The sequence below is a fragment of the Ctenopharyngodon idella genome, chromosome 13, assembly GCF_019924925.1.
Source record: "Ctenopharyngodon idella isolate HZGC_01 chromosome 13, HZGC01, whole genome shotgun sequence".
NCBI classification, from domain to species: domain Eukaryota; kingdom Metazoa; phylum Chordata; class Actinopteri; order Cypriniformes; family Xenocyprididae; genus Ctenopharyngodon; species Ctenopharyngodon idella.
The window spans coordinates 22,921,262-22,947,668 of record NC_067232.1 but is presented as its reverse complement, the minus strand read 5'-3'; the positions used below and the strand labels follow the sequence as shown (position 1 = coordinate 22,947,668).

Below are 26,407 nucleotides of genomic sequence, written 5' to 3'. Positions count from 1 at the left end.
TCAGCAGACCGCCTTTGTTTAGCCAATCAGAAACGCTCTTTGCAAGTCAATTGCTGAATTCGGAACCGCATACTAGTATACTACTCTAACTATTCCTACCATAGAAAGATGTTGTTAAAAAATAGTAAAAGCAGTATGCTAGTATGGGGTTCCGAATTTAGCAAATCATTTTGCGAGTCGGGCTTCTTTTGGATAAAGTGCCCCTCATTGCGGGCTGTATTGAAGGAATAATGAAGTCGCTTACAGCACCTTTAACACTTTTCCCCCCAAAAAAGCTACTTTGTCTGACAGGTTAGCGCTCCCAATGAATGGCCTATCTCAGGAAATCACGAAGCAGATAACCAATCATAGCGCAGCTCTTATCTACGCCCGCTTTAGACCCAACTACCAATCATAACGCAGTTCTCATCCACGCCCAGTCTCACGAGCCAACTGCAGATCTCTCTTCTCCAAACACCGCCTTTTCACACAAAAAAACTCACGTTCATCATTTCAACCATCACGCGCAGATTTTCAAGGCAAGCTAGTCAGACCGGAAGTGCGGGCAGTATACTGTCATCACGCAGAGGAAAGCAGTCATCGCTGAGGTCATCTCCTTCAAGGTGTACCTGAACGTTACCTGTGGTCTTTTAGCAAGGTCTGTGTCACATATTTCATTGAATGATTATTTGAAGAAAAATGCACGTTTGTCTGTTTCGATATTGTTGTTTTGTTCATTTACGTGGGAGTATGTTGTAGCTAGCTAACGTTATCTTAGCAGGTTGAAGGGGATAGATGAATGCTTATAATTACATTGCTTATTTCATAAGCGAAAATAGCACATACTGAACACCAGAACAATTCACAGCTTCAGTCAAAATAAATGAATCTCATGTCATAAGTAATGTCTTTATTTTACTTGCCCTTGTTAGTTTACATCCCACCAGCATAGCAGCTAGCATTAGCTACAAAAGCTGTAAATATGCTGTTTATCGCTCGCTTTTCCATGGTAGATGAACGATACAATTTTAGTTTAGTTTAGTTACATATTTCTCAAATAAACATCTATGTAAATTTAACAGCCCGGCTAGTCCTTGCTCTTTTGACATGGATTGCTCATCTCACATGTTGACTGTCAGACAGTATTGTTTATAGGCGTGCATGACAATAAGTGTGTTAAAAAGACCGAGTCCATCATGTTTAATAGTACAGGGTAAAAGAGATGTTTTTTTTTTCTTTTTTTCTGATATCTTCAGTCATTTGTTTTCTTACTTTTTCTTTCACTTTTGAAATTATTTTCTGTCACAAACCTGACATACTGTCATTTTGGCATAACACCAGTTCAACATTATTCATGTCATGTATTAACACAAGAGAGAATTATTTATTAACACTTCTGATCCATATTTTGTTTCTCAGCAGTTTGAGTAAGTGTGTGAGTTTCTTCACAGAAGGCGAATAGGATGTCTGGAGATTTGCCACTGAATATCAACATTAAGGAACCACGATGGGACCAGGGCACATTTATGGGCCGGGCTCAGCACTTCTTCATGGTGACAGACCCCAGAAACGTGCTGCTGTCCAGTGAGGTTTTAGAAGATGCCAGAGTTACTGTGGAGAACTACAGGTGTGTTTGATCCCAAAGAGCTGAATTGTTTCTAGTCTATGAACTTTTGGAGTGAAATTCTGTCCTTTGTGATAATGTAGAAACTGTAGTCGTACCAGTCATAAGTTAACATTATTGGAAATGGTTAGGGAGCAATATATAATAAATGTTCATTTTTCTTAAAACATTGTAGCATGGATTTGTTGTTTAAACTCAGTGCTAATCACACCTCACATCTATGCAACTAGGAATGCCGTCTGCGGTTTTAGCCCAGAATTGGGCTACTTTTAAATTGTTGCTGCGGGTTGATTTTTATAATGGTAGTGTAGGCAATTTGTTTTATAAACACTTTTTGTTATACTGGTTGAAACTCTCTTCACATCCTGATAGCAATCAATAATAAAAGTGGTCTAAATATTAAAACAAGAACAAATATATCTTCTGTGGAAGTCTCAGGACCAAAAAATGTTCGTCCAGTCATTACATTCGGTGTCCTACCTGCCTGTCAACATATGTATTTCCATACCGATGTGCACCCTGCTCGCGCAGACATCACACGTTATCAGCGCATTCAGTAAGGCTATGCAGAGCTGTAGACAGTCGCTGAGCGCCACAAACAAACCGCCTTTTACAGTTCCTCCTGAACCAAAACAACAATCTTATGCTGCGTTCACACCATGTCATAACCATAATTACGAGATGGAAACCCGCAACCTTCTACCTGGAGCTGTTCACGTCCTCCGACTCAGATTTATGCGTTTCTATGTAAATGCTATCAACACCGAAATAAATCTGCAGCAGTCAGGTGGTACAAGTAAGAGCTCTATAAGTTGTTTACGTTCATTATTATTGTAATGTTATGTGCTTTGAGACATGAGGTAATTTAACTTGTCTCGTGACGCTTTGCAGACTGCTGTGTGCGTTCATGTGTTTTGAAGGAGGAGTGGCTTTGGAGAGCGCTATGAAGGGAGGGTGGGATCTCATGCTTTCAAAGCTAACTTGCTATTGCTAGCCTCTCTGCAATTGCCTACCCTACCTTTAAAGGTTTGACATATTGCACAAATTGCATTTGACTGAAATCCTTGTAACGTTTTGCTCATTTTATATTCTACCAATGATAAAACTGCTAGATGATGTTGATGGGAGGAGAACTGCCTTTGAGCTCCTGTGTGGTGAACTCCTTTATGAATACATTTTGATTTTGAATACATCATGATATTTATGATTCTACTATATAGCAATTTTTAAAGTGACAGTGACTGTAAATGTTTTTTTTTAAAATACATTTATTCAGCAAGAACATAAAATTAATCAAAAGTCACAGTAAAGACATTTATGTGATGTAACGATTTCTATTTCAAGTAAATGCTGTTCTTATTCACTTTATTCATCAAAGAATCCTGAAAAGATAGTATCACTGTTTCCACAATAATATTAAGCAGCACAACTGTTTTCAACATTGATAATAATAAGAAATGTTTATTGAGTACCAAATCAACATATTACAATGATTTCTGAAGGATCATGTGACACTGAAGACTGGAGTGATGCTGAAAATTCAGCTTTGTCATCACAGGAATAAATGACATTTTAAAATATATTCAAATAAAAAAGTTATTTTAATAGTATTTTACAATATATTACTGTTTTTACTGTATTTTTGACCAAATAAATGCAGCCTTGGTGAGAATAAGAGATTTCTTTCAAAAATTAAAAAGAAAAATCTTACTGACCCCAAACTTTTGAATGGTAGTTTATATGAGTGTGTTGTTTTTTTTTAACTACCTCTGATGCCCTGTGAAGTCTTATTATTGGCCCTCTCTCCCATTGGTCAGACAAACAGATCCCAGTCCCACCCCAAATGCCATTGGCCAGTGTTGCTGGTTGATATGCTCAAACAAAAATAGCAATGTTTTGAAAATGCCACAGAGCTTTTCATAGGAATTAACCTATGAATGACTGACTTGTATATGTTTCTGCGTATTACACACTTCAGCTTTTAAATATTGTTTCAGCTTTCTATGCTGTTGTCAGTTTATCATAGGATCAATCTATGTTACATTATTGTTTTAATGTGTTACTATACATGTTGAATAAAATATCTTTCTGCTGTGCCCTCCTTCACAGGTTGGGAGTCGTGAAGCCTGGGCTAACAGAAGATCAACTATGGAGGGCCAAATACATCTACGACTCCGCTTTCCACCCAGACACAGGAGAGAAAATGCTGCTAATTGGGCGCATGTCTGCACAAGTGCCCATGAACATGACCATTACGGGCTGCATGCTCACCTTTTACAGGCAAGAACAGCACTGTCGCTCTTGATCATTCATCCTTCTGGACACCATATGGACAGGAAGTGTATGTCGACCTGAAAATGTTATACATTAGAGCCAGAAAAGGAAAGGGAGTAAATCTTTCCATGGCTGGGATAAACATCCCTGCTCAGTTCAGGGAATATTTCCTAAGTGAGTCATCATGGAAAAGGCTGCAGACCTACTGAATGGCTAAGTTTGGTGGTATGATTCAGGGTTAGAAGGTTGACTGTAGTATTTTGTGCTCTTAAAACGTCAACCAAGAGTAAAAGTATACTTTGACTAAGATTAAAAAAAAAAGTGCAGTTCTTTTTCCCAGTTTTGTAGACATATTATTACTTGGATGAGTGAGTCATCTACAAATGAGTCATTTTGAGGAAGACATGTGACTCAAATTAAAGGCTTGTGTGGGAGATTCTTATGACTGCAGCATTGTCAAAGGAGTCTCATAATGAAAGTCTTTTATTATATATATATATATATATATATATATACACATACATACATACACTTATACATTTATACAGGTTGCATTTTTCATTGAATTCAAGTTTCTCTCTATTTTCAGGACAACCCCAGCAGTGGTGTTTTGGCAGTGGGTTAACCAGTCCTTCAACGCTATTGTCAACTACACTAACCGCAGTGGAGATGCGCCACTCACCATGAAGTATGACGGCTAAGATCACTACTAGAAACAGTCTAGCTGCAGGTTTCTATAGGAGGCCTCATGGCTACCCACCTTTCGATGGTGTGATGTGTTTCGCCCACACCTTGTTGGTATATTGCACCATTTAGTGTCCTGAAAGTTGTTGCATGAGCCATATGACACAAATGATGGAGTCTATTCCACTTGCACTTCATGAACTTCCCATGGAGCAGCAGAGATCATCATTACACATGCTGAACACATGCAGATTCAGATAGCATGCTTATTTATTTATGTTTCCATTCTGATCATGTGTTTATTAGCAGTTTATCATCTAACAATATAATTGCCTGTATCATTCTTTCACCAAGCATTAGTTGTTGGATTATGAAGTTACGCAGCGAGGCTTGTATTGTTTTAATATTGTTTGTATACATGCTTTAGGGATGAACCCACTACTCGGCATCATTGCTCTTCTAAACTCTAGTCTTGGTAAAGGAGCGCTGTGCATTCTGTAATGTCAGTGTGGCAATTATGAGCTTCATGAGAAATATTTATGTACTGATCTACTCAGTAATGCATAACAATACATAATGCAAATTATTTTCATCCTCTGCAGTCAGCTTGGTGCGGCCTACGTCAGTGCGACCACTGGAGCTGTAATAACAGCCCTTGGCCTGAAATCTCTGACCAAGGTTTGTCCTTTTCTTAAACCGTCTCAATATTTATATTTTGTTACAGAGTGACTTTTTTAACATTTCTTTAAAATCTTTAACATTTTTGAAGATATTGGTTTACTACTCAATATTGTTTCCATTTATATTTTTTTAATATATTCCATCTATACATGTTTGTGAAAAAAGTCTCTTATGCTCATCAAGACTGCATATATTTGATCAAAATTACAGTAAAAATATTACAGTGAAATATTATTAGAATTTAAAATGACTGTTTTCTATTTTAATGTATTTCAGTACCTTTTGTATGACTTTTAAATGCTGGTTTATATTTTGTGACAATTTTTGGCAGTTGTCACTCAATGTCTTATCTCTCTCCAGCACTTGCCTGCTATTATGGGGCGTTTCGTTCCATTTGCTGCTGTGGCAGCGGCAAACTGTATCAACATACCCTTCATGAGACAAAGGTAGGTAAAAAAAGACTGGGTTCCAGTATTTTAATTACTTAAAATTGAACATAATTTAAAGGTGCAGTAAGTGGTTTTTGAGAAACACTGTTGAAAGTGGATCGGACCGAGCACCACAACACACTTGTAGCCAATCAGCAGTAGGGGGTGTAAACCCTTATGATGGGGGAGGAGAGAGAAAGCAAGAGCAAGAGGGTGATTTAAAGAAAGACAAATGGCTGAGAGACATTACAAAAGAGAAAAGATCAGAGGAATATCACTGAAAAAGGAAGGGTTTTGCTCAGGCAAGAGCTTTAGGACCCGCATTAATATTAGAACAGCTTTCCAGCTAGTGTTGTCACGGTACCAAAATTCCAGTGGTCGGTACCAATACCACTAAAATGTTACGGTTCTCTGTGCCAATTTTGGTTTCACAGGAAAATCTGTTGGAACTATTTTACTATTTTATTTAACTAGCCTATTTTTAAAAAACATATTAAATATGATGGTAATCATACATATAAATATTTGGAGTGTGTCTATGTTTGTGTGTGTAGTATATATATACCTCAATGAAATTTTGAAATATAAAAAAATAAATAAATGCACAAACATCCATTTTGAAACAGACGTGCGTGTTTATTTTAGCTATTCCTTCAGTGAAACAACACACTACAGCCTGTAAAACTATGAAATAAATATCAGTAAATAATGGTAGCCTAAATAATAAGAAAGTTAAGTGTTATTCTAAAAAACATTCGTTTTTTTATTTCCACACAAATATGCGTCATATAGCCTACCGCTCTGAGCTTTGAGAGGGATGTGGGACACGAGCAGGAAAGAGACCATTTCTCTTTAATAATATCTTCATTATCTCCTGATGTTACAAGCAACTGACACTTGTTGTAAAAGATCTGAAGAGCTAGTTTTATCTTCAGACATTCAGGCTATATTTGATTTAGCACTGCCAGAGAAAGCGAAACTAAAAATTACCAGCGTGTGTGAAACGCGCTATGCAAATAAACATGACGTGCCTTATCAAGTCTGATAACAATCACAAACTGTGTTAAATAGAAATTGACGTACAAGCAAAAATGTTTCTGTCCTACGGTGTTTTTCTACTTTACCACAGTAAAGAATTAATGCGAATATAATAGGCCTAATTAAAAGCGAACCAAAGGAAGAAACGTTTATAATCCCCTGCTCGAGTGAAGATTTGGGAAAAGAAACAGCGATTCCATGTTCAGTGGAATAACTAATGGAATATTGTTAAATTCTCTGATAATCGGATGACCAGATCGTGATTCGCAAAACGGAATACAAAGCCGACAAAGCTTAAATGTAAACCAAAATGTTTCCATGGCTGCGATGTCACATTGAATTGCTAACCTATTAGCCTATTTCTTCTGTAAACAAAGCTTTGTGCTTCACTCGTGTCATATTCACGTAAAATACTGGCACAGCCCTATCAGTGGGTACCGAATATACCCGGATTCTCGGTACTCCCGGTACTACAGAAATGCTGGTATCGTCACATTTACAAAATTTCAGTACCGAAGTACTGGTACTTTTGACAACACTATTTCCAGCACTGAAGAAACTTAAGTGGGAAGGCCTAAAAATGGATGCTGAGGTTGCGCTGTTTCTGCTCCATATGTGAGTCACATTGGTTTTGCTGTTTTACAGAACCAAGATATGCTGCTGTTGTAATATTAGCTATAGTAACAGGACAGTTTTGAGTGATGGTGTGCTGCTGGCGACTAACACCAAACTCTTGCTTATATATACTCTTGTGTACTGTATGTTATTTTTGTTCTTTCTTGTCATTCGTTCATCATTATTTTTCGTGAAGCATTATTTTGCTTCGCTTCAGCTATGATACAGAAACATCCACTTTTGCAGTGCATTTTGGGGGTGGAGCAATAAAGGGAGGGGTGTGTTTGTTTGGCTGATTTCAAATATCAACAGTGTTTCTCAGAAATCACTTACTGTACCTTTTTATTTGGCTTTAAAACATGTTGAATCAACCATTGAATGAGTTCTCTCTTTTCTTAATACTTGTACAGAGAGTTGAAGTTTGGTATTCCTATTACTGATGCGGAGGGTAAACGTCTCGGAGAATCAACTAAAGCTGCTCAGCAAGCCATCGTACAGGTGGTGGTATCTCGTATTGGCATGGCAGTGCCAGCCATGGGTATGCTTTTGTAGATTTTTTGCAATGTAAATATTGGAGTTTCTCTATATTTTTGTTTTTTGTACATAACCTCTCATTCACAGCAACATAAAGTGGTAAAATATGAAATTAAGAGAGTGTTCTCCTTGTATTTTATTTTTATGCATTTGTTTTCTCAAACAGCTATTCCTCCAGTTATTATGAATGCCTTAGAGAAGAAAGCCTTCATGAAGGTAGGGAATCAGACTTTTTAGGCATTTCTCTGAATCTGTCAGCATTATGCATGTTTTTAAATGGCATTGCAAAATTTCTGTCCATTTCTCAGCGGTTCCCGGTTCTCAATGCCCCTGTACAAGTTGGACTTGTTGGATTATGGTGAGGTTTTTTAGGCAGTGCTTGTTTGCTACACACAGCAATCCTGGTTTAAATCAATGACTTATTTTAAATATCCATCCCCACAGTCTGGTGTTTGCCACTCCACTGTGCTGTGCCCTGTTCCCACAAAAGAGGTGAGTGCTACTAATATAGATCTGTTATTCCACTGGTTTGTTTTATGTGCTGAATTGGGATGTTTTTCTGCCTATGTGAAGTTCTATGAAGGTGAGCAGCCTGGAGCCAGAGGTTCAAGAGAGGATACGACAAAGCAATCCTCACGCAACCACGGTTTATTTCAACAAGGGTCTGTAGAGCAGTCTAGGTTACAGCCCATTCTGATGTCCTCCATTGGGCACAACTTGAAGGGTAGAACTTTTTTCTTTTTGCTGTTCTGAGTTATATATTTTTGTCAATTTTACCCATGCTATTGCACAATCCTAAATGACTATATGTACAATGAAATCCAGAACTTGCTGCTGGATTTAGTTAAAGATGCTTGAATGTTAACAGCTGCATTGATGTTTTACACCCCATCAGTTGACAGCACACACATGTAGATTTATTTACCAGTACATTCATTACTTTGATTTATTCTAGGTAAATATGGCTCAGAATTTAAGTTTTCCAGTTTTGTGGTTCAAATATTTCTCACATGCACGTTCTTACTGAAGACAGTTACAGAAATAAGGGTTTTCAACTTCATTCTGCCAGGAGTATTTCCACCTTGCATGCTCCATTATGTGCCCATTAAGTGCACTTATGCAGCAAATGCAGTGTGCTTTACTCTCTATACTGCAAAAGAAGCCCTAAGAAGTACTAACACTCCTTCATGAGCACATCAAATGCTAATTATTAGGTGACTATCTCTGATTTCTGCAGGCCATACTTCATTATTTCAGTTTAAGCCTTACAAGCCTGTGTGGTTTGAAGTCATTGCAAAAGTCTCCGAGATGTTTGGTTGTGTGGATTGTAGTTTGTGTATTATTGAAGAATTGTGAATAGGTCAAAACAATATCTATTTGAATATTTAATACTTATTATTATCATTTGTGTGATTGTATAAATAATTCCCCCTAATGGGACTGAATGTGTCTGGGCTTAAAGACAGAAGCACTACATATATACAAAACATGCTCATTCGGAGAATGAAGAAAGAGTTGCTTCATATGCCCTGCTTTGATCATGTCGTCTCAGACATTAACAGTTATGGGAACAACAATTAGATTTATTTATTGTTGTCATGGGGGAATCTATGATGTGTTGTATCAGTATATACAGGTATATATATATATATATATATATATGATAATGTCAGTCATAGTGTCTGTAGTGTATGATATATATCCTTTTGTAAGTTCTTTAATAGTCTCCTGTAACCTGAGCAAATAAGATCAAACTTGTTTTCCCTGACATATTGTGGAAATGTTACAGTGTGTAGTTTTTGGTTCCTGTTGTTTTTGTGGCTGAAGTTAACAAACCTTTACAGTGTTTCTTTGCCATCAGGCTCACAACTCTATGCTTTTTGGGATGAAAAGGCTCATTGATTTGTTGTTATTCTCATCATGTCCTCTGAGAGGCAAGAGATCTGTTTGGTTTTGATTTGAGCACTCCATGTAGGCAAATATTGTTTAGCCTAATATCTAAGCACATTATATGTTACGTAAGTATGCTGTTAATGCTTTCTCTTTTATTTAATGCACAATTTCCTTGTTACTATGATGATAGGATTGATAGAGAACTGTTGGATATGTTATGCAAATAAGACTCTTTGATTGTGATTTTTACAAAACTGTCTGATTTCCTCATGGAATGTCCTGTTACACTAAATCTTACAGACCAGATCAACCAACATGCTGTCAAGATTCATTCTTCCTATAATAATGCACAGCGTACCCGCACAAATTCATTCGGACGTGTAATGATAATCAACGTCACATAATAGACACAGAGTTACAAACTTAAACCAGGGTGTTGTTGTCTGTCTCATTAGACAGGACTCATATCGTCCTCAATCACTTTACTAGAAGTACACCAGATTATTCTTTCAGATGTTTTATGATTGTAAATTGCACTAGACCACTGACAATGTTTATTGGAGATCTCATGCAAAGGTGTTTTATTGTGTACAAATTTAATCATTTAGTGAACCTAATGGATGGAAAACCATAATGTTATAATTGTACACACACAAGATGTTAATGAACATACAGTGGTCATTAATGTATTTTCTATTAACAGTTATAACCTCATTGTTGTCCATCAATAAGTTACATGTGGCTCTTAATAGATTAATAATAAAGATTGTCACACCAAATAAATTTGGCATGTTACAAAAATGAGACCTTACCAAAGAAAATAATTCTTTGTTTCACTGCACAGGCTTGATGCTTAGAGCACATATTTATTGACAGGTCTCCCATATTGTGGAAAGTGCAAACAAATGCAATCACAGTGATGTGATGTATCTTGCGTATAAATGTCACACCAGAAACACCCACTTTAGCACAATTATTATAGTTATTATTGGTGCTCATTGTGTTTTGTTTTTCCGGCATTTTATATTGTTTTGTTACATCCTTGTGTGTATTTTATCTGGAACAATGTAATAAAAATATTAAACTAACTGTCTAAGACTATATTTTGTTTGTCAGCGTTTGCTATAGAGGTGCCTCGGCTTGGACTTATAAACCAAATATTTTGTTGATTCTAACAGTTGATCAGTTAATCAGACATTTCTGAACCGGCTTCCCCAGAAGAAACTGAGATTTAAACATGATTAAACAAAAAAGCTAAATTCTTTTATGAGGGCAGTTTCCAAGTCTCTGCCTTTAAAATGCAAGCATAACAGTCTTCAGTGTCACATGATCCTTCAGAAATCATTCTAATATGCTCAAGAAACATTTCTTATCAATGCTGAAAACAATTGTAATGCCTAATATTTTTTGACGAATAGAAAGTAAAAAACAAAACAAAAAAAACACTGGAAATAGAAATCTTTTGTAGCATTAATATATTTACTGTGACTTTTGATCAATTTAATGCATCCTTGCTGAATAAAATTATTCATTTTTTTTTACTTACTGATCCCAAACTTTTGAACAATAGTATATAGACAAACATACATATACATTTTTTTTTTCTTCAAGTAAATGAATGAGAATTCAAAGCAAGTCAAATACAGAAAAACTGAATATTTGGAGGTGACATGTTTATTGTTCATTGTGTCCAGCCCCAGCTGAACCTTTGGCTGCTCACTGACCAAAAACCAGCAGGTATGTAGGCATGTGTTGGCATCAAATCTGCTCTTTCAACTTGGAGTTTGGAGTCAGACTATCATTAAAACACATACCACCAAAAACCACGAGCATGGCAGCAGGCAACCAAAGGAACGCAATAAGGAGAAAAACAACAATTTCTAAAGTGCAAAAACATTACACAACATTACTCTCATTTGTAAGTACTAAAACAGCAGAATACAATGAGGTCACATGCAACTCTGTGACATCATCACTTAGCTCTTAAAGTGTACCAGTCAGTGCCAACAATTTAACAACCTGAGCTTTTCTCTATTCACAGCATTAGTGTGAGAATGAAGTGCGATGACTCTAGATCAAGGGAGAACTTTCCTTAATCTCTATTTTGAACAAACTTTATACAACATTTATTTTTCTACCACAATTTTCTTAGCGGCTTCCAGAACAGACTCTAAGCTGACTTTATCCCCAAACTCCTTTTCTCTGTGCTCTAGAAGAACCCCCTGAAAGAGGCAAAAAAAACAAGATGTATGAGGAAAGGAAAGTTGCTAAATATCTGAATTGGTTTGTAGAGATTTAATTGAAATATCTAATAGATTACCTGTTCACCAGATCCGATGACAAACACCCCTCCCAGGATGAAACCTTCTCCATTCATGTTGCCCTGGTATCCCGAATTCCAAGCCCTTATAAAATTTTGCCAAACTCCCAAGCGAATGAAACCAAGCCCACCCATCTTCCTCTGTTGTGGCCCATAAAATGCTTGCTGTGTACAAATAAGACACCCAGGCAAAATAATGTATGAATGAATAAAGAATTATTGGTAGCTTTGTGCATTATTCAATAAAACTTGCAAACACAGTTGAGCTTCCGTTTACCATGTTTGATGTGCTCTATATATGTGCATTGATCAATGTTTATATATGATTAAAAGTGTAACAAATCTGTTCATCATATAAAGTGATTGTGTCTCTTCAGAAGACTTGGAATTTAACTGCATGCTTCATATGGATCCTTTTACGATCTCTTTATGAACTTTAAAGCAACAAAATTTTGGTTGTGTGGACTTGGGTTATCAAAAATAAATTAATTTGTGCTTTGAAGATGAACAACTGTCTTAAGAACAACACAAGGATGAGTAAATGATAGCAGAATTTTCATTTCTGGGTGAACTAACCCTTTAATGTTTACTAACCTTTTCGTCCAAGAAAATCTCCCCTGCGAAGTGAGGCCTGAAGTCCTGAATCTCTGTACCTACATTTTCCTTTACAACAGCATACAGAGGGACCCCGAGCTCATCCAGCTGGGGCTTCAGAGAGGACAGCTCCGAGGCCTCCTGCAGATACACAACATCATCAGCAGTTTCCTCAGTGTTTCCCATTAATTTCCTGCCACAGTTTTATAATGAATTGAAAATATTTTTACACTTCTCATAACATAGGTCTCTGATGTTGTATTTTGCACCATTGCTTTGGCAACCCTGCTGAAAAATCCAGCATTGCTGTTAACCAGCATAAGGTATGTTTGCTGGCTGTGACCAGCATGGGATGCTGGTTTCTGGTAGTGATGTGACATTTGACACTGAACCATTTTGTATCAAAAAACGAAACATCTCACAGTGAAGCTTGATTCGTTTTGCCATAGTCACGTGATCTGTGACGTCCGAAGCTTCATTTTCGCACACCACGTGATTGCTTCGTATTCTGATTCAAGTAACGCGAAACCTTGCGCGGGTGTCAAGTGTAATTTGCTTTTTGATAAGAATAAATCATATTGTCAATAAATATTTACATGTGTAGTTTTGTGCATGTTCAGTTTGTATTTATTCCCAGTTCATAAGTACTTCAACTGACCCTTCTATGATAATCTTTGTTTATCAGCTTGCCTATTTTTCCCCCAGAAATTTATTCAAAGGCTCATTTATTCAAATTGTTTAAGTAAAATGACACTTGAAAGATGTGTATTTTTTTATATAGAATAATTATTTTCATTGTTTTATACACTTTTCATAGCAGAAAACACTGAAACATTCATGAAACACTCCAAAAATGGCTAGGTCATCTGGGACAGCTTTTTCCACCTATTGACCACTAGATGCCGTTAGTGAGCACCGTTTCGAAAAGCTTTGAGTGATGAACCTTTTTATGATACACTTGAGGGGAAAGCCTGTGTGCTTCGCAAAGCTTAATTTCGCCATCACTAGTTTCTGGTTTGCTCCAGCATGGGAACCAGAAGTGATGGTGGACCAGCTACACCAGCTCAGTTTTGCTTAGGAACATCATGACTATGCTGGTCCACCAGCTAGACCAGCACTATACCAGCTCTAACCAGCCTGGACCAACATGGGATAATTAAAGGGATAGTTCACCCAAAAATGAAAATTCTGCCATCATTTACTCACCCTCAAGTTGTTCCAAACTTGCATGAATTTCTTTCTTCTGCTGAACACAGAAGAAGATATTTTGAAGAATGTTGGTAACCAAACAGCTGATGATAGCCTCTGACTTTCATAGTGTTTTTATCTATACCATAGTTGGCTACCGTCAACCGTTTGGTTACCCACATTCTTCATAATATCTTCTTTTGTGTTCAGCAGAAGAAAGAAATTCATTCAGGTTTGGAACATCTTCAGAGTGAGTAAATGATGGCAGAATTATCATTTTTGGGTGAACTATCTCTTTAAATAAGTATATAGTCTGTTGCGTTGCATGTTTCAAAGCGAAGCTAGTGCTTTGCCATTGGCATAAACTAGTGATCCGGTGTTTTCAGTGGCTCAGAGCGGCTCAGTACACACAGCGAACTCCATCTCTGCATGTGCTATGAGTTTAACATGCATTTGGGAATGCAACGGTCACCAGTTACACATTCCCATCATTTCCAATATTTTTGTGGACAGATGATTACAGCATTTCACTAGACTAGTAATATATATCTTAGGGATAAAAAAAAAAGTAATAATATAAACTATTATTATTATTATATTCCACTTGTTTGGCTTCCTTAGGGTGACCATATGTGCCATTTTCCCATGACGCGTCCTGTCCAGGATTTCTAAATTGCCTAAAATGGCTTGAGCCCTTGCCTTTTTAATCGTGAAAGTGGTCATATCGGTGTGCCCCCAGAACGCGATTTAGGAACGCGATTTCTACACGGAGGTCTGTGCAAGCCACTGTTCTTATTGACAGTCTTCATGCAATGCATTAAAATGTTGTCGTATTTGCAATGCTTTGGACCGTTCTCTGTAGATCCAGCCTTCTCGCAAGCCACGATTGGTCGATTATGTATAATGCACACTATTGGTCAAATTATTTTTTAGTCATTACCTTCCGCAAATATGAAATCAAAACCAAAACTGGGACATTTTATGCAACTTAGAAATCCTGGACAGGACGCGTCCTGGGAAAATGGCACATATGGTCACCCTAGGCTTCCTAAATCACCAGTGTGAATATAATGTGTGAAATGTCTGAAACAGTATATCACAACTAAAAAGAGGTTTGAGTTTTTGCAAAGTCAGTGCAAAAACGTTTTACAATGTTTAGTTCTGACACTGAAAGCTTTTAATTTTAAACTCTTAAAGTGCACCAGACTGATGCATTGAACTTTCAAATGTACACAATTTTCTTTCGGGAGACTTTCTTTCTGTGGGAATCACTAAGACTAATGTGATTTCAGCCAAAATTAGTGCATAAAATGCAAAAAGAGCTCAGATTTAGTTTGGGCAGTGAATGAGAGCCCTTGACTAAACTTTATTATGAACTTTACCTCTCTGCACAAAAATCATCCAGGTCGCCGGACAGCCATGATCACTGCACCAGATTTCTCCCAGAGAATTTTCGCTTTTAAATTCCTCTCATCTGAATGAACACAGATGGAAAAACATTACAATAAACATAGTGACTGCTTTTCTTAATTATGACAGCAATTGGCCAAAATTTAATTTCACTTCAGTTCATTTCCTACCACTGTCGATGGTTTTGAGGTCAGCATTCCCAAGATACTCTACAGTAGCAGGTGCCGATTTAGTCAGCAGTAAGTCAGTGTTTGCAAGTATTAAGCCGGCGATGGCGGCCCCCACAGCACCAAGGCCTAGTGACCACATGCCCATGGCAAGCGTCTCACCCTCCAGGACAGATGATGACACTGCAGTGAAAATATATACAGTATGGTAGGTTACATTATACATTGTTTCAATAATAAAAAGTAATTTGTGGAAGCTGTATGATAACATATGGGTGTGAGCGACCCAAATGAAAAGTGTTCTTTGCACACAAAGAGCTCTCACATTTTTGTACTAAAGGCAAGCATGTAATTGCAATAAAACACAAGACATGCTGGAGCAAAACAAAATACCTTTTCTCTTACTAAAGGAAGACTGGCCGTTCTGGTTTTTCTTTGAGAAGTGCCGGTTTGTTGAAATAACACGAATGCATATAGTGTTGACAGAATTGGGAAACACTAATGTCTTGAATGGTGGTCGGCATGTAGAGATGGTCAGTGGGAGATACTTTGAAGGGAGGTTAGGCGTTACAACTGTCCTATCAATGGCTAGATGCCGGGGAGATTGCGACACAGAAACTCTGTACTTGACGCTATTTACACTAAGAGAAATTCTTCCTCTTGGAGACAAATGGGTCAAACACATGGGCCGTAGTCGCATGAGGGCCATTGCAACATCTAGGATGGGTTTAGCCAACCTTTCCCAATTGGGTAAAAGTGAAGTTCAGTGGAAAGCTCTGGAGAGGAAAGGAAAACAATGCTTTACCTCTCAATGTAGGCTTTTTTTTTAAAATTTGGAATAAGCCTCAAAACAAAGTGTGCACACTTGTGAAATGGAAGTACACTTTGCCATACTTTTAAAAACAGAACATAACATAATATGGAAATAATATATAATTATAATAAAATGTATTATATTAAATGCAATTAGCTGAACTTTAGTGAAGTACACTTTGCCATACTTTTAATATACTTTAAAACAATACTTAAGTGTGAACTGAATGTAATGTTTTCTGTCACTCAACTGCATGTTACTGCAATTAAATGAAAATGTATTATATTAAATGGAATTAGCTGAAATTTTGTGTGCTCTTTTACCCACTTCTTTTTAGACATACAGTATACTTAAGTATTTGAAGTACACTAGCATCACGTGCACATTCAGTACAATTAAGCGCATTTTCACAAGGGTCTCTCCGCAGCTTGCTGTTAAATTCAGGAATGTCAAATTTACATTTAGTCTAATTAAAGGTCTGCACTGTTTCTTACAAAATGTTTATCCATGTTAAAACTACATTTGGCGTGGAAGTGTAGAGGGTTAAAAACTATTTACATCAATAGGATATAACTTACTAATTTTCTGCTGGCGTATACTACCAGGTTTCAAAATAAAAATAAGATGTGTACATATGCTGAAGGATATTTACGTAAGGATAATTTCTACAGCAATGCCGAGCCAGCATAGAGATTGTTTTATATTTTGCACTGCTTACACAAGAGGCTAAAGTTCGTCAAGCTAACACCTGCTGGTTAGCTTGTTTGCCTAGCCATTGAGTTGTTACAATGCAAAATAGAAGCACTGACCATTTAAGAATATTAACTATCATAAACATTAATATCTGAATTAAAGCTCTGCTTTCAAGGGTTGATAACACAAAAAAATACTCACAGCTTGCAGTTCTACGGCTCTCTGTCAGTTGGCTGTCAAACTACGCGTTCAGTTGGAGGGTTGCCAGGTTTTCACAACAAAACCCGCCCAATTGCTCCTCAAAACTAGCCCAATCGCATTTCAGGGGGGTCCCACGATAAAAATCGCGTTCCGGGGGAGTAAAATTCGCGTTTTTGGAGGGGCTTCCTGGTAAAATTCGCATTCCAGGGGCTAAATATCACGTTATTTTGGGTCGATTCAACCCGCGGACATAAAAAAACCACCCGCGGCTACAGTGTAAAAGTAGCCCAATTCCGCTGGAAAACCGCGGACTTGGCAACACTGAGCCTGCCTAATCTCTTAAAGAGACAGGCAACAATAAATATGTACTGCGTTTGAGCAAAAGTTTTACCAATCTTTCATTCATGTAGTTTAATATACTAGTAAAAAGGCATAGGCCATAAAAAGGATTAAATAGTTATTTTTTTGAGGGATTTTCACATACCTCATATGAGACATTCTTATGATTAACACAGTGTTAGCATCAAACCTGGTTTTCTCAAAGAGTTTAAACACAAGCATTTAAACACATTCAGCCACAGAAACATAAAATGGCTGCCAAAAGGCTCTATACTTTTGAAGTATTTTAAAATGGACAAAAAAATGTATAGTCGCTATTTAAACTAAGGCTTATTAGCACTGGATTATTCAACGTCCTGGGTATGAATTTGCAGAGCAACATAAAAAAATAATGTGTTGTATTTCCTCGTATACAACATAAAAAAATAATGTGTTGTATTTCCTCGTATACAACGTCTGTATGTATTTGTGTTTTTATAGCATAGGAAATACCAATTTATATATCTATATTAACATCATATCAAGTTTGATCAAAACTTTAAATTACAGGCTCCAAACTGTTGTCTCTTAATGACTAAAAGTTTGTAACTGCATTTTTAATTCATAAATTTAACAGGATTTTTTTAAACTGACACATTACCCTTTAATAGATCAGATGTATTATTATTTTTCTATTAGGCAGCAAACTGTCATCTCTTAATGACCGAAAAGTTGTCACTGCATTTTTATAGTACGGTAAATTTCAGGCAAGCAATGCTTTTTTAAACTGTGCTACTTTATCCCTTTAATGGGAATATTATTTTATTATTAATACATGAAATGTTTTTTTATTTAGAATTGTAATTAGAATTGCAAAATAATATTTTCACCTGTTCTAACATAAAAAATTATGGCTGAAACCCAAAGTTTTTCAAACAAATCAAATTATGTTTATCAGAGTCTGACATTAATATATATTTTGTTCTTCTTCAGGCCATATTCTTGATATATTAACCGTGCAATAAATGTTATTTACAGTTTACATAACTGTGTATCATAACTGCAAACTCCAGACCGGTGAAAATTCCAGATGGGAAATTTTTCACAGCTGATGTTACATCTGACCACTGATTCCATGCAGTATCATTATGCACTTAATTGACTGTTACTAGTTTGTCATATGGGAACTAATATTAGTATAATACGAGTTTGTGAGTGAAAGTTCAAAGCTTTAAAAACACAAAAAGACAACCGCCATTCTGCCATATATATGTTTAATTTTCAATACCACTTAACACTACATGGAAAATACAAAAGTCTCTCAGTAACGTGGTCTCCTCTGCTCTATATTTGGACTATGATAAGCCTCAGTATAATATTTGGTGCATTTGCGCTCTCTCTACAACTGAGAAGCAGGTGAGACACTGTCAGTGCTGTTTAGAGGAGATCTGGAACGGGAACGTTTTCTTCTCACATCTCGACCTCTGTTTGATGAGGATTCCGGAATGGGTGACCGGGATCGACGGCTGTGGTTTGGACTTTGGTAGAATTGCAAAGATCTGGTTCCATTACTAAAATGATTCACCTCCTGTGTGAGAAAGAATCATAAAATACTTTTGACGTGAACTATACAGAAGATGAACAACAAGAAACAGGGTTTAAAGTCTTACTTGACGCAAAACAGTGTTTGCTGCCAAAGCATCAGGAGAAACATCTGATTGTCTGCAGGTAGGACAAACATGTCCATCAGACTCCAGCAAACACATTCTGATACCTGAGACCGAAAGATTGTGTTGGATTTTGTCAAAAAACAGACTGATGTTTGCTTGAACTGACTCACATTCATCACAGTAGCTGCTCCTGCAGCAGGGAATCATCACAGCATCAGTCAGCAGATCCTTACAGATCAGACACAGCAGTGCGTCAGGCACTGGATCTGATGAAGATGAGGATGAAGTCTCATTCTGGACAGAGAAGGGCGGCTTCTCTTTCTTCCCAATAGCATAGGCCTCACTGAACACATCAAGCACAAACACACGTTGTGTATCATGATGGCAACTGAGATTGCATGCATTAATGCCAAGTACAGTTTACTCACGCATCCATAATGGGAATGACATATTTCCCTCTGCGGTCCATCATGACTCCCTTTCTCTGAGGATCATCCACCTCCACCAGGAAACTACTAGGAATCCCTGCGCATTTCTATATGCGTTTACGAGGAACAAAATCTTTGTCCTGTGAATTCACGAGTGACATTCGAACGCTGACCAAACAATCAGATTCATGGACAAAAGAGCTCAAGTTCACAGCTGTGATCTTTGAAAGCTCAGTTACCCCATAGGTTGGGCAGTTTTTAATGTGATGTCCAGGGATCCCACAGCGGAAACAGATGTAGTTTGGTGGAAGCAGTCCAAGCAGCTTCATTGCATCACTGATAAATGTCAGAATCATGAGCATTTCTCAAATATCTCAACTTCAAACCCTGTCAATGTCTGAACACTCACCTGCTGGAATAATAGCACAGACTGGACTGGTACATGACAGCTTTTATTTTGTCCTCCTCTGATGCATTTGCCTCAGCCAGATTCTCAGTCTGTTTCACAGGCATTTGCATGTTTTAATGTTTATCACTGATATGCTGAAACCTCCTGCTTGTGTGTCATTGTGTGATTTCTGCTCAGTTTGACTTTGCACAAGCAACTTCACTGTACATTGTGTTTTGATAGTCTGCATAAACACTTTTGCCGTCTTCTTTATGACACTTAAATCCAAACACTGAAGTTCAATACAGTGCAGCAGAGAGTGTTTCTCACTTAATTCAATACCTTTAAAAGGTGATCCAGTGAAACAGGTGAAGAATCACCAATCTGCTGCTGAAATAAACATTAACGGAAAGAGTTTACCTCTATGACGAGACTCAAGACTTATTTAGGACAACAGTGAGGTCAGTCAGTCTAGAGGTTTGAGACATGAATGAGATACACAGAGACATGAACGAGACGCTTGTCCACAGAAACACAATCAAAATGAATCGCTTTGAACGCCAGGGACTTCATTTAATTTTATTTTATAACATGGCAATTATTATACAGCAAATGTGGTTTATCCATACAGAAAATGTACAATAGTGCATGAAAATAGAATGAAATATTATTTAAAACTGTACCGTTGAATTGGTCCTACCTTCATCTCACAACAAGCAAAAGGCTTTCGATCAAAAATAGTGTAACACACTAAAACATAGTGAACATTGATCTGTCATGACCTGGAGGAGCCAGCTGCCAATGTTCCATACGTTAGAAATAAAAATAGACATCAAAATGGAAAACGAGCAAAAGTAAAAAAATGACTATAAGAATTAAATATTCAATTAAAAACTTTTCCAAAGGGACTTATTAGACATATTAAACATAAAAGACAATTCAACAGCTTTTCTACATACTGTTTTTGAAGATCCACTTGATGGCTCAGTCCGATTACTGCAAAATAAAACACCAAAGAGTTCAAATGACTAAACACCAATAACAGTCTGACGATAAGTCGCACAAGTTTATTTGTAGCAATAGCCAACAATACATTGTATGGGTCAAAATTATCGATTTTTCTTTTATGCCAAAAATCATTAGGATATTAAGTAAAGATCATGTTCCATGAAGACATTTTGTAAATTTCCTACCGTAAATATATCAAAAATTTATTTTTGCGAGTGGATGTGCATTGCTAAGGACTTCATATGGACAAATTTAAAGGCTAATTTCTCAATATTTGAATTTTTTTTGCACCCTCAGATTCCAGATTTTCAAATAGTTGTATCTCGGCCAAATATTGTAATATCCTAACAAACCATACATCAATGGAAAGCTTTCAGGTGATTTAAAAAAATTGACCCTTATGACCGGTTTTGTGGTCCAGGGTCACATATTACATCTAAATGATTGATGAGTTTGTGTCACGTGACTTACTTGATAAATCTTTTGTTTGTAGGTTTCAGCCCAGCAGCAGGGATTCGTCTGATGATGACTGACGTGTTGTTGGGGATGATGGCCTTCATTATCAGTGTATTCTGACAGCAAAACACCAATAAAACCATTAGTTTCTCGCACATAATCACTTCTAATCAAGTCAATATGAAAATACAAAGATATTATTATCTGACACTGTCATAATAACGCCACAGTACTAGCACTACTAAAGGATAACGTCTGGTTTAGTTTGTCTGATCTCTAGCTCAACTTACCTTCATTACTTTGAGCGCTGCTGATCTGCAGGTCACAGAGCTTCAGTCTCTCGCGCTTTATAATTTGTCGTTTCAACTCTCTCAGAGTGATGTGAAGTCCTTCAAACGGGACCGTGTCGTGGGTAAGTTTACATCGAAACTTATAGTGAACACAAGGCATGTCCTTGTGCTCAGATTCACCACACAAAAAATAAAACTGATCTGATCACAATCGCGAAGGGAAAAGCCAGCGATCAATCGATGAACTCCGCTATCAGCTCAATAATCGTCGAAAACGGTCTCCACGGAGGATGTGGAGATGCTGATGACACGGTCAGGTTTACAGAAAACACCAAACAGAACGTTGCCATGGAAAATTATCAAGCGCGTCTAAAAAAATAGTCATCGCAGTCGTGACAGAACACTTTAAAAATGAAAACACAAGCTGGTGTTTATCACCTGAATCATATTTGTTCAATTTTCAATTAAAGCTGCAGTCCGTAGTTTTGCCTCTTTGTCGCCATCTCTGTTTGAAACCTGCAATTGCAGTTGTTTGCGGAATTATTATCTGTAGGTGCATTGTGCCTCGGCACGGCTCCTCAGCGCGGATGAATCATGTTTGCTGTCAATCACTACACCTGTGTGGATACTGTACTTTGGAATCACGGATTGTAGTCATGAAGGATGCCCAACATAAGAATTTTCAACGGAAAATGTAATCTGAACAAGTAAGTAACATGTCTGCCACTTTTGTTCTGACCAACTGAGGGGGGAAAAAAAAACATTACAATAAATCGCGCTGCCAATGGTGATTAAATCTGAGGACCGCTTAGCTCATATCACATCAAACTGTGCAAATTATTATTATTGTTATACTTTCTCAATGTTAATGTTAACAACATCAGCATTGCGTGACTGTGTAGGCTATTTAGTGTATCAGCATTACCTATATATCTAATCTCTAACATTAATTTGTCATACCATACAATCTGCCATCAAAATGATAAGTTTAATTATTGCAGCTGCTGTGAGAAAAGACAATAAATGATCATCCTCACATGCGATGTAGCTACTAGCTGGGACTCGTTCTTCATGTATACAGACGTGACGCAATGACATGCTCGAATTTCCCGCGGAAACCCACCAGTACCACCCGAATTATAAAACATTATTACAAGCTTACTGTTGTGAATCGGGCTAAGGTAAGGGGATAGTTTTGAACACTGACTGGTTATGTACATGCTCAAAAATTGATTTTGGATCATTTTTAACCAAAAAAAAGTTAGGGACAGCAGCTTTAATAAAAGAGAATTCCATAATCTAAATGCATTTCAATCATTTTAATTTACATCACTGTAGCCCTACAACTAATTCTGATAAGAATTCCTAATCTCTTTAATCCCACATGGACCAATCACATTTGAAAGTGTATACTGAGGAATTTAACGTGACCAGCTGATTATGGAACACACAGAAATTAACAGCTGAAAACCAAATAGAACATCTAGAAATGAAATTATTACAATAATGAGAATTCATGATCTAAATTCACTGTTTAAAAGAAACCTGATTTATTCACAATCACGAAATCAAACTAATCTTGCTCATCGAAGAAAAACATCTAATTTCATAATATGACAGGGTGCTTTAATCCTAAAATAATATTTCATATATATTAATGAGATTAAAAATATTAGAAATTTTAGTCATGTCAGTATGATGGGCTTATATAGCACATTACTGCCCTCTACAGGCAAATGTACTGCCTTGTACTTTGAGCAGCTGGCATGACATTTACCTTTTTACAGTCTTTTACAATCGTTTGGACACATTTCTCAATACTTGGGTCACGTTTTCAAAACTCTTCACACAGTGAGCACATGTGGGCAAAACTGTGGATCATTCTTAACTGCTTTGGGACAAAATGCTTTCAATGACTACATCGTTCAAATGACATGAATACATTTCTCACTTAGACACAACCACTGCCAAAACTCTACCTATACCTATAAGCCAATGTGCAGAAAACTGTTAAACTTAAGATCAAAACCTAACATAATAAAGAACTGAATAAAATAGAAATTTGCTACATTTCTACAGTAATACCATATTGAAATATATTCCAAATCTAAAAATGAAATACTATCAAAACAATTAGATGTAGCTGCACCACATGTGTTAGACTTTCAATTGCATTACCATCTATACAAAAAGGGCAAAACGTCTGAATAATTTTGTGCTGTATTGTAACATGACATGTAACACACATCAGTGAATTCTAAACAGCAGAAAGTGTCATTCTTGTTTTGTAAAGAAACATTACAAAATAACACATTGTGTAATGCTACACATTCTTAGTGGGTTTTTTTAAGCACATTGTTTTATGAGTGACAAAGTGTGTTTGTTGGTTGAAAACCTAGTGTTATGGGAAAAGGAGTTGATTTGAGACACTGAAGTGTTTTGGTAGTTTTAATGCATTTTGAATGTGAAATTAACTGTGCCAAGTTGAAAGTTGGTTTGGAGAACTGTGTTGAGCATTTTGAAAAAGTGACCTATAGTATTGAGAAATGTATGTAAAAACATCACAGTCCTCTGGATCAGAGACCATGGGACTCTCTGCTGTGGATAAGATCTATCCATACAAAAAAAATTGTTTTTGTTATTTCATGCATCTGTTACTGCTTTGTATTCAAATGTAGTTATGTCACTGCAGTCCTGGTGCTCTAGACCAGGGGTCTGTGGAAAGGTTTAAACTACTTAAGCAATAAATAAATAAATAATTTGTCACATTTTGACACATTAATAATATTAATTTTTTCCATAAATTAACCCTTGTGAGCTATTGTTTTGGGATGTACACTCAGGATGTTGGGGTCTCCAGACAATAAAATGTGATTTTGTAACATAATAATGCTTTTAAAACAAACAAACAAAAAAAAAACAAATGTAATATCACTTACATTATTAATGTTTTTACTCTACATTTGGGCAGTGTTGGGAGGATTTAAGGTATTTTCTTTTATATTTATATAAATAAAAAACATATTTTTTTTTTTTATTAAAAAAAATAATAAAATATGCAAAGTTCACTTTAAAAAAGATCCACATCTCTCATTTTCTTTCATAGAGATAACATGGACAATGTGCCATGGTTTAATGGAAGACTGCTGCCATCAACTGGAGAACAAACACTTTTAAAATTAAAATAACATGAAATTCCAGCTACAGCCAGTAGATGGCATCACTGTATTACTCTATGGCTCATTTGCCATTTTTATGCTTGAAAATATAAAGTTGCATTAAATTTTGGAATGGGGGCCCCTTGCATGAGGATAATCATATGGTGGTTCAACCCCCAAATATGAGATAAGAACAATATTTTTTGTTCATATATTGAGGCTTTCATACTATAAAGTTATCTTTTTGACAAATAAAGTGAACACAGTCAGAGTCCTGAGCTCCTTTCCATTACATTACACAGTCCGTCCTGGGTGTGTTTGCTTACAAGTGTTAAGAACTTGATTATGTAAGATGATACAGTTAGGTTAGTGGATCTGGGCCAGCTCTGTTTTGGTGGTAATGGTTATTTTTAGGGGAGAGGGGCAGAGGCCATTTGCTTCTGGCTGCTGTAGGCTGGAATGTGCTGAGATGAAAGTTGTCCCAACATCCCACCCTCTCCTGCAGCTGCTGCATTCCAGCCCACTACCGAGGCAATGTGGGAAACCTCCTTCATTTGTTAGTGGTAACTGTAGCTGCAGTAATTCTAGTTGATTATTACAGTAATGATAATGACACTTGTGATAATTAAGTAGTAACACAGTCTCTGTGGTTTATTGTATTTTTAATAAAATAACAGTTAAGTTTAAAGGTTCTAAACTGGTAATGAAATCACAGAGAGTTTTGGGGTGGAGACTGCATGAGTTTATTAATCCATTGTGTTCATAATGAAAGATCATAATTTGAGGCACAGTCTCAAATCCATCTGGTGCTTAGGTTTCACACCCAGCACCAGCTGTAAAGTTCACCTAGGTCCACCTCACTGGAGCACTTTCAAGAGTTTCTGTCTTACCCATATGTGTGAGCGTGTCTAGGTTACACCCAATCAGCAGTAAGCATACGTACCCCACCTACTAAACGTTCTAGTCTCAGTTAGCCATTGGCTGATGCATTTCACTCCTCCATGCTTATCAAAAGAGTTTACCTTTAAAAAAAAAAAAAAAAAAAAGGGGCAAGGCAGGTAACTAGTTGTGTTTATCACTGGACACCAACCAGCAGCTGCCACGTATGTTTTTTATAGGGAGAACTGGGACAAAATATAAACATATGCTTGTCACCTCGACTAACATCAACCTTTCAACCTGTGTATTTCTGCCACAATTACATCACAATCTTGATACAAAAACTGACCTGACTAACGTAAAGGCGAAAAACAAATCAACATGCTGTATTAAAAGAGTTTTATATAAGCCTATTGTATTTCTAAGCACTGTAGATCAACATTATACATTGTCAAACTTTAGGTGTCTTTGTACTTTCATGAAAAAAAAAAAATTTGTTAGGTACAATGTTTCGCATGAACATACTATGTACTTATTGTAGTTATGACACTAACTAGGTACTATCCCTAAACTTCCCCTAAACCTTAACTCAATCTATGAAGTTACCTTATATTACTCAGTACTATTGTGGGTAAGTACACTGTAAGTACATTAAAAATGCACATACTGTAAAAT

General features: G+C 36.8%; 2 protein-coding genes and 1 pseudogene across 5 annotated transcripts; 1 reads left to right on the top strand and 2 right to left on the bottom strand.

The window, feature by feature from the left end:
* Window positions 1–415: 415 nt before the first annotated feature.
* sfxn3 (sideroflexin 3) lies at window positions 416–10,839 on the top strand. 3 transcript variants are annotated; one of them, XM_051917195.1, is made up of 11 exons: window positions 416–637; window positions 1,431–1,606; window positions 3,713–3,883; window positions 4,467–4,565; window positions 5,164–5,239; window positions 5,603–5,688; window positions 7,734–7,861; window positions 8,024–8,073; window positions 8,166–8,215; window positions 8,302–8,349; window positions 8,431–10,839. In XM_051917195.1, the coding sequence occupies exons 2-11, from the start codon at window positions 1,443–1,445 to the stop codon at window positions 8,525–8,527; spliced, it is 969 nt and encodes a 322-aa protein (XP_051773155.1). In that variant the 5' UTR covers window positions 416–637; window positions 1,431–1,442; the 3' UTR covers window positions 8,528–10,839. The 3 variants fall into 3 exon arrangements, with proteins under 3 accessions (XP_051773155.1, XP_051773156.1, XP_051773157.1); XM_051917196.1 differs by having other exon boundaries at window positions 497–637; window positions 1,402–1,606; XM_051917197.1 differs by having other exon boundaries at window positions 502–637; window positions 1,399–1,606.
* A 567-nt stretch (window positions 10,840–11,406) lies between these two features.
* selenou1a (selenoprotein U 1a) lies at window positions 11,407–17,403 on the bottom strand. 2 transcript variants are annotated; one of them, XM_051917193.1, is made up of 7 exons: window positions 17,138–17,399; window positions 15,823–16,205; window positions 15,433–15,612; window positions 15,235–15,326; window positions 12,665–12,805; window positions 12,071–12,235; window positions 11,407–11,972 (listed from the first exon to the last, which is right to left on the bottom strand). In XM_051917193.1, the coding sequence occupies exons 2-7, from the start codon at window positions 16,136–16,138 to the stop codon at window positions 11,877–11,879; spliced, it is 990 nt and encodes a 329-aa protein (XP_051773153.1). In that variant the 5' UTR covers window positions 16,139–16,205; window positions 17,138–17,399; the 3' UTR covers window positions 11,407–11,876. The 2 variants fall into 2 exon arrangements, with proteins under 2 accessions (XP_051773153.1, XP_051773154.1); XM_051917194.1 differs by lacking the exon at window positions 15,823–16,205 and having other exon boundaries at window positions 17,138–17,403.
* A 1,410-nt stretch (window positions 17,404–18,813) lies between these two features.
* Window positions 18,814–22,243, bottom strand: LOC127525017 (E3 ubiquitin-protein ligase RBBP6-like; annotated as a pseudogene).
* Window positions 22,244–26,407: the final 4,164 nt, after the last annotated feature.

What these genes read in the sequence shown, in the direction of transcription:
- sfxn3 (XM_051917195.1), top strand. Translation starts at nt 1,443, where the DNA reads ATGTCTGGAGATTTGCCACTGAATATCAACATTAAGGAACCACGATGG. An exon ending in GATGCGCCACTCACCATGAA is followed by an intron (nt 4,566 to 5,163) that starts GTATGACGGCTA and finishes CATCCTCTGCAG; the next exon opens with TCAGCTTGGTGCGGCCTACG. An exon ending in AGAAGAAAGCCTTCATGAAG is followed by an intron (nt 8,074 to 8,165) that starts GTAGGGAATCAG and finishes TCCATTTCTCAG; the next exon opens with CGGTTCCCGGTTCTCAATGC.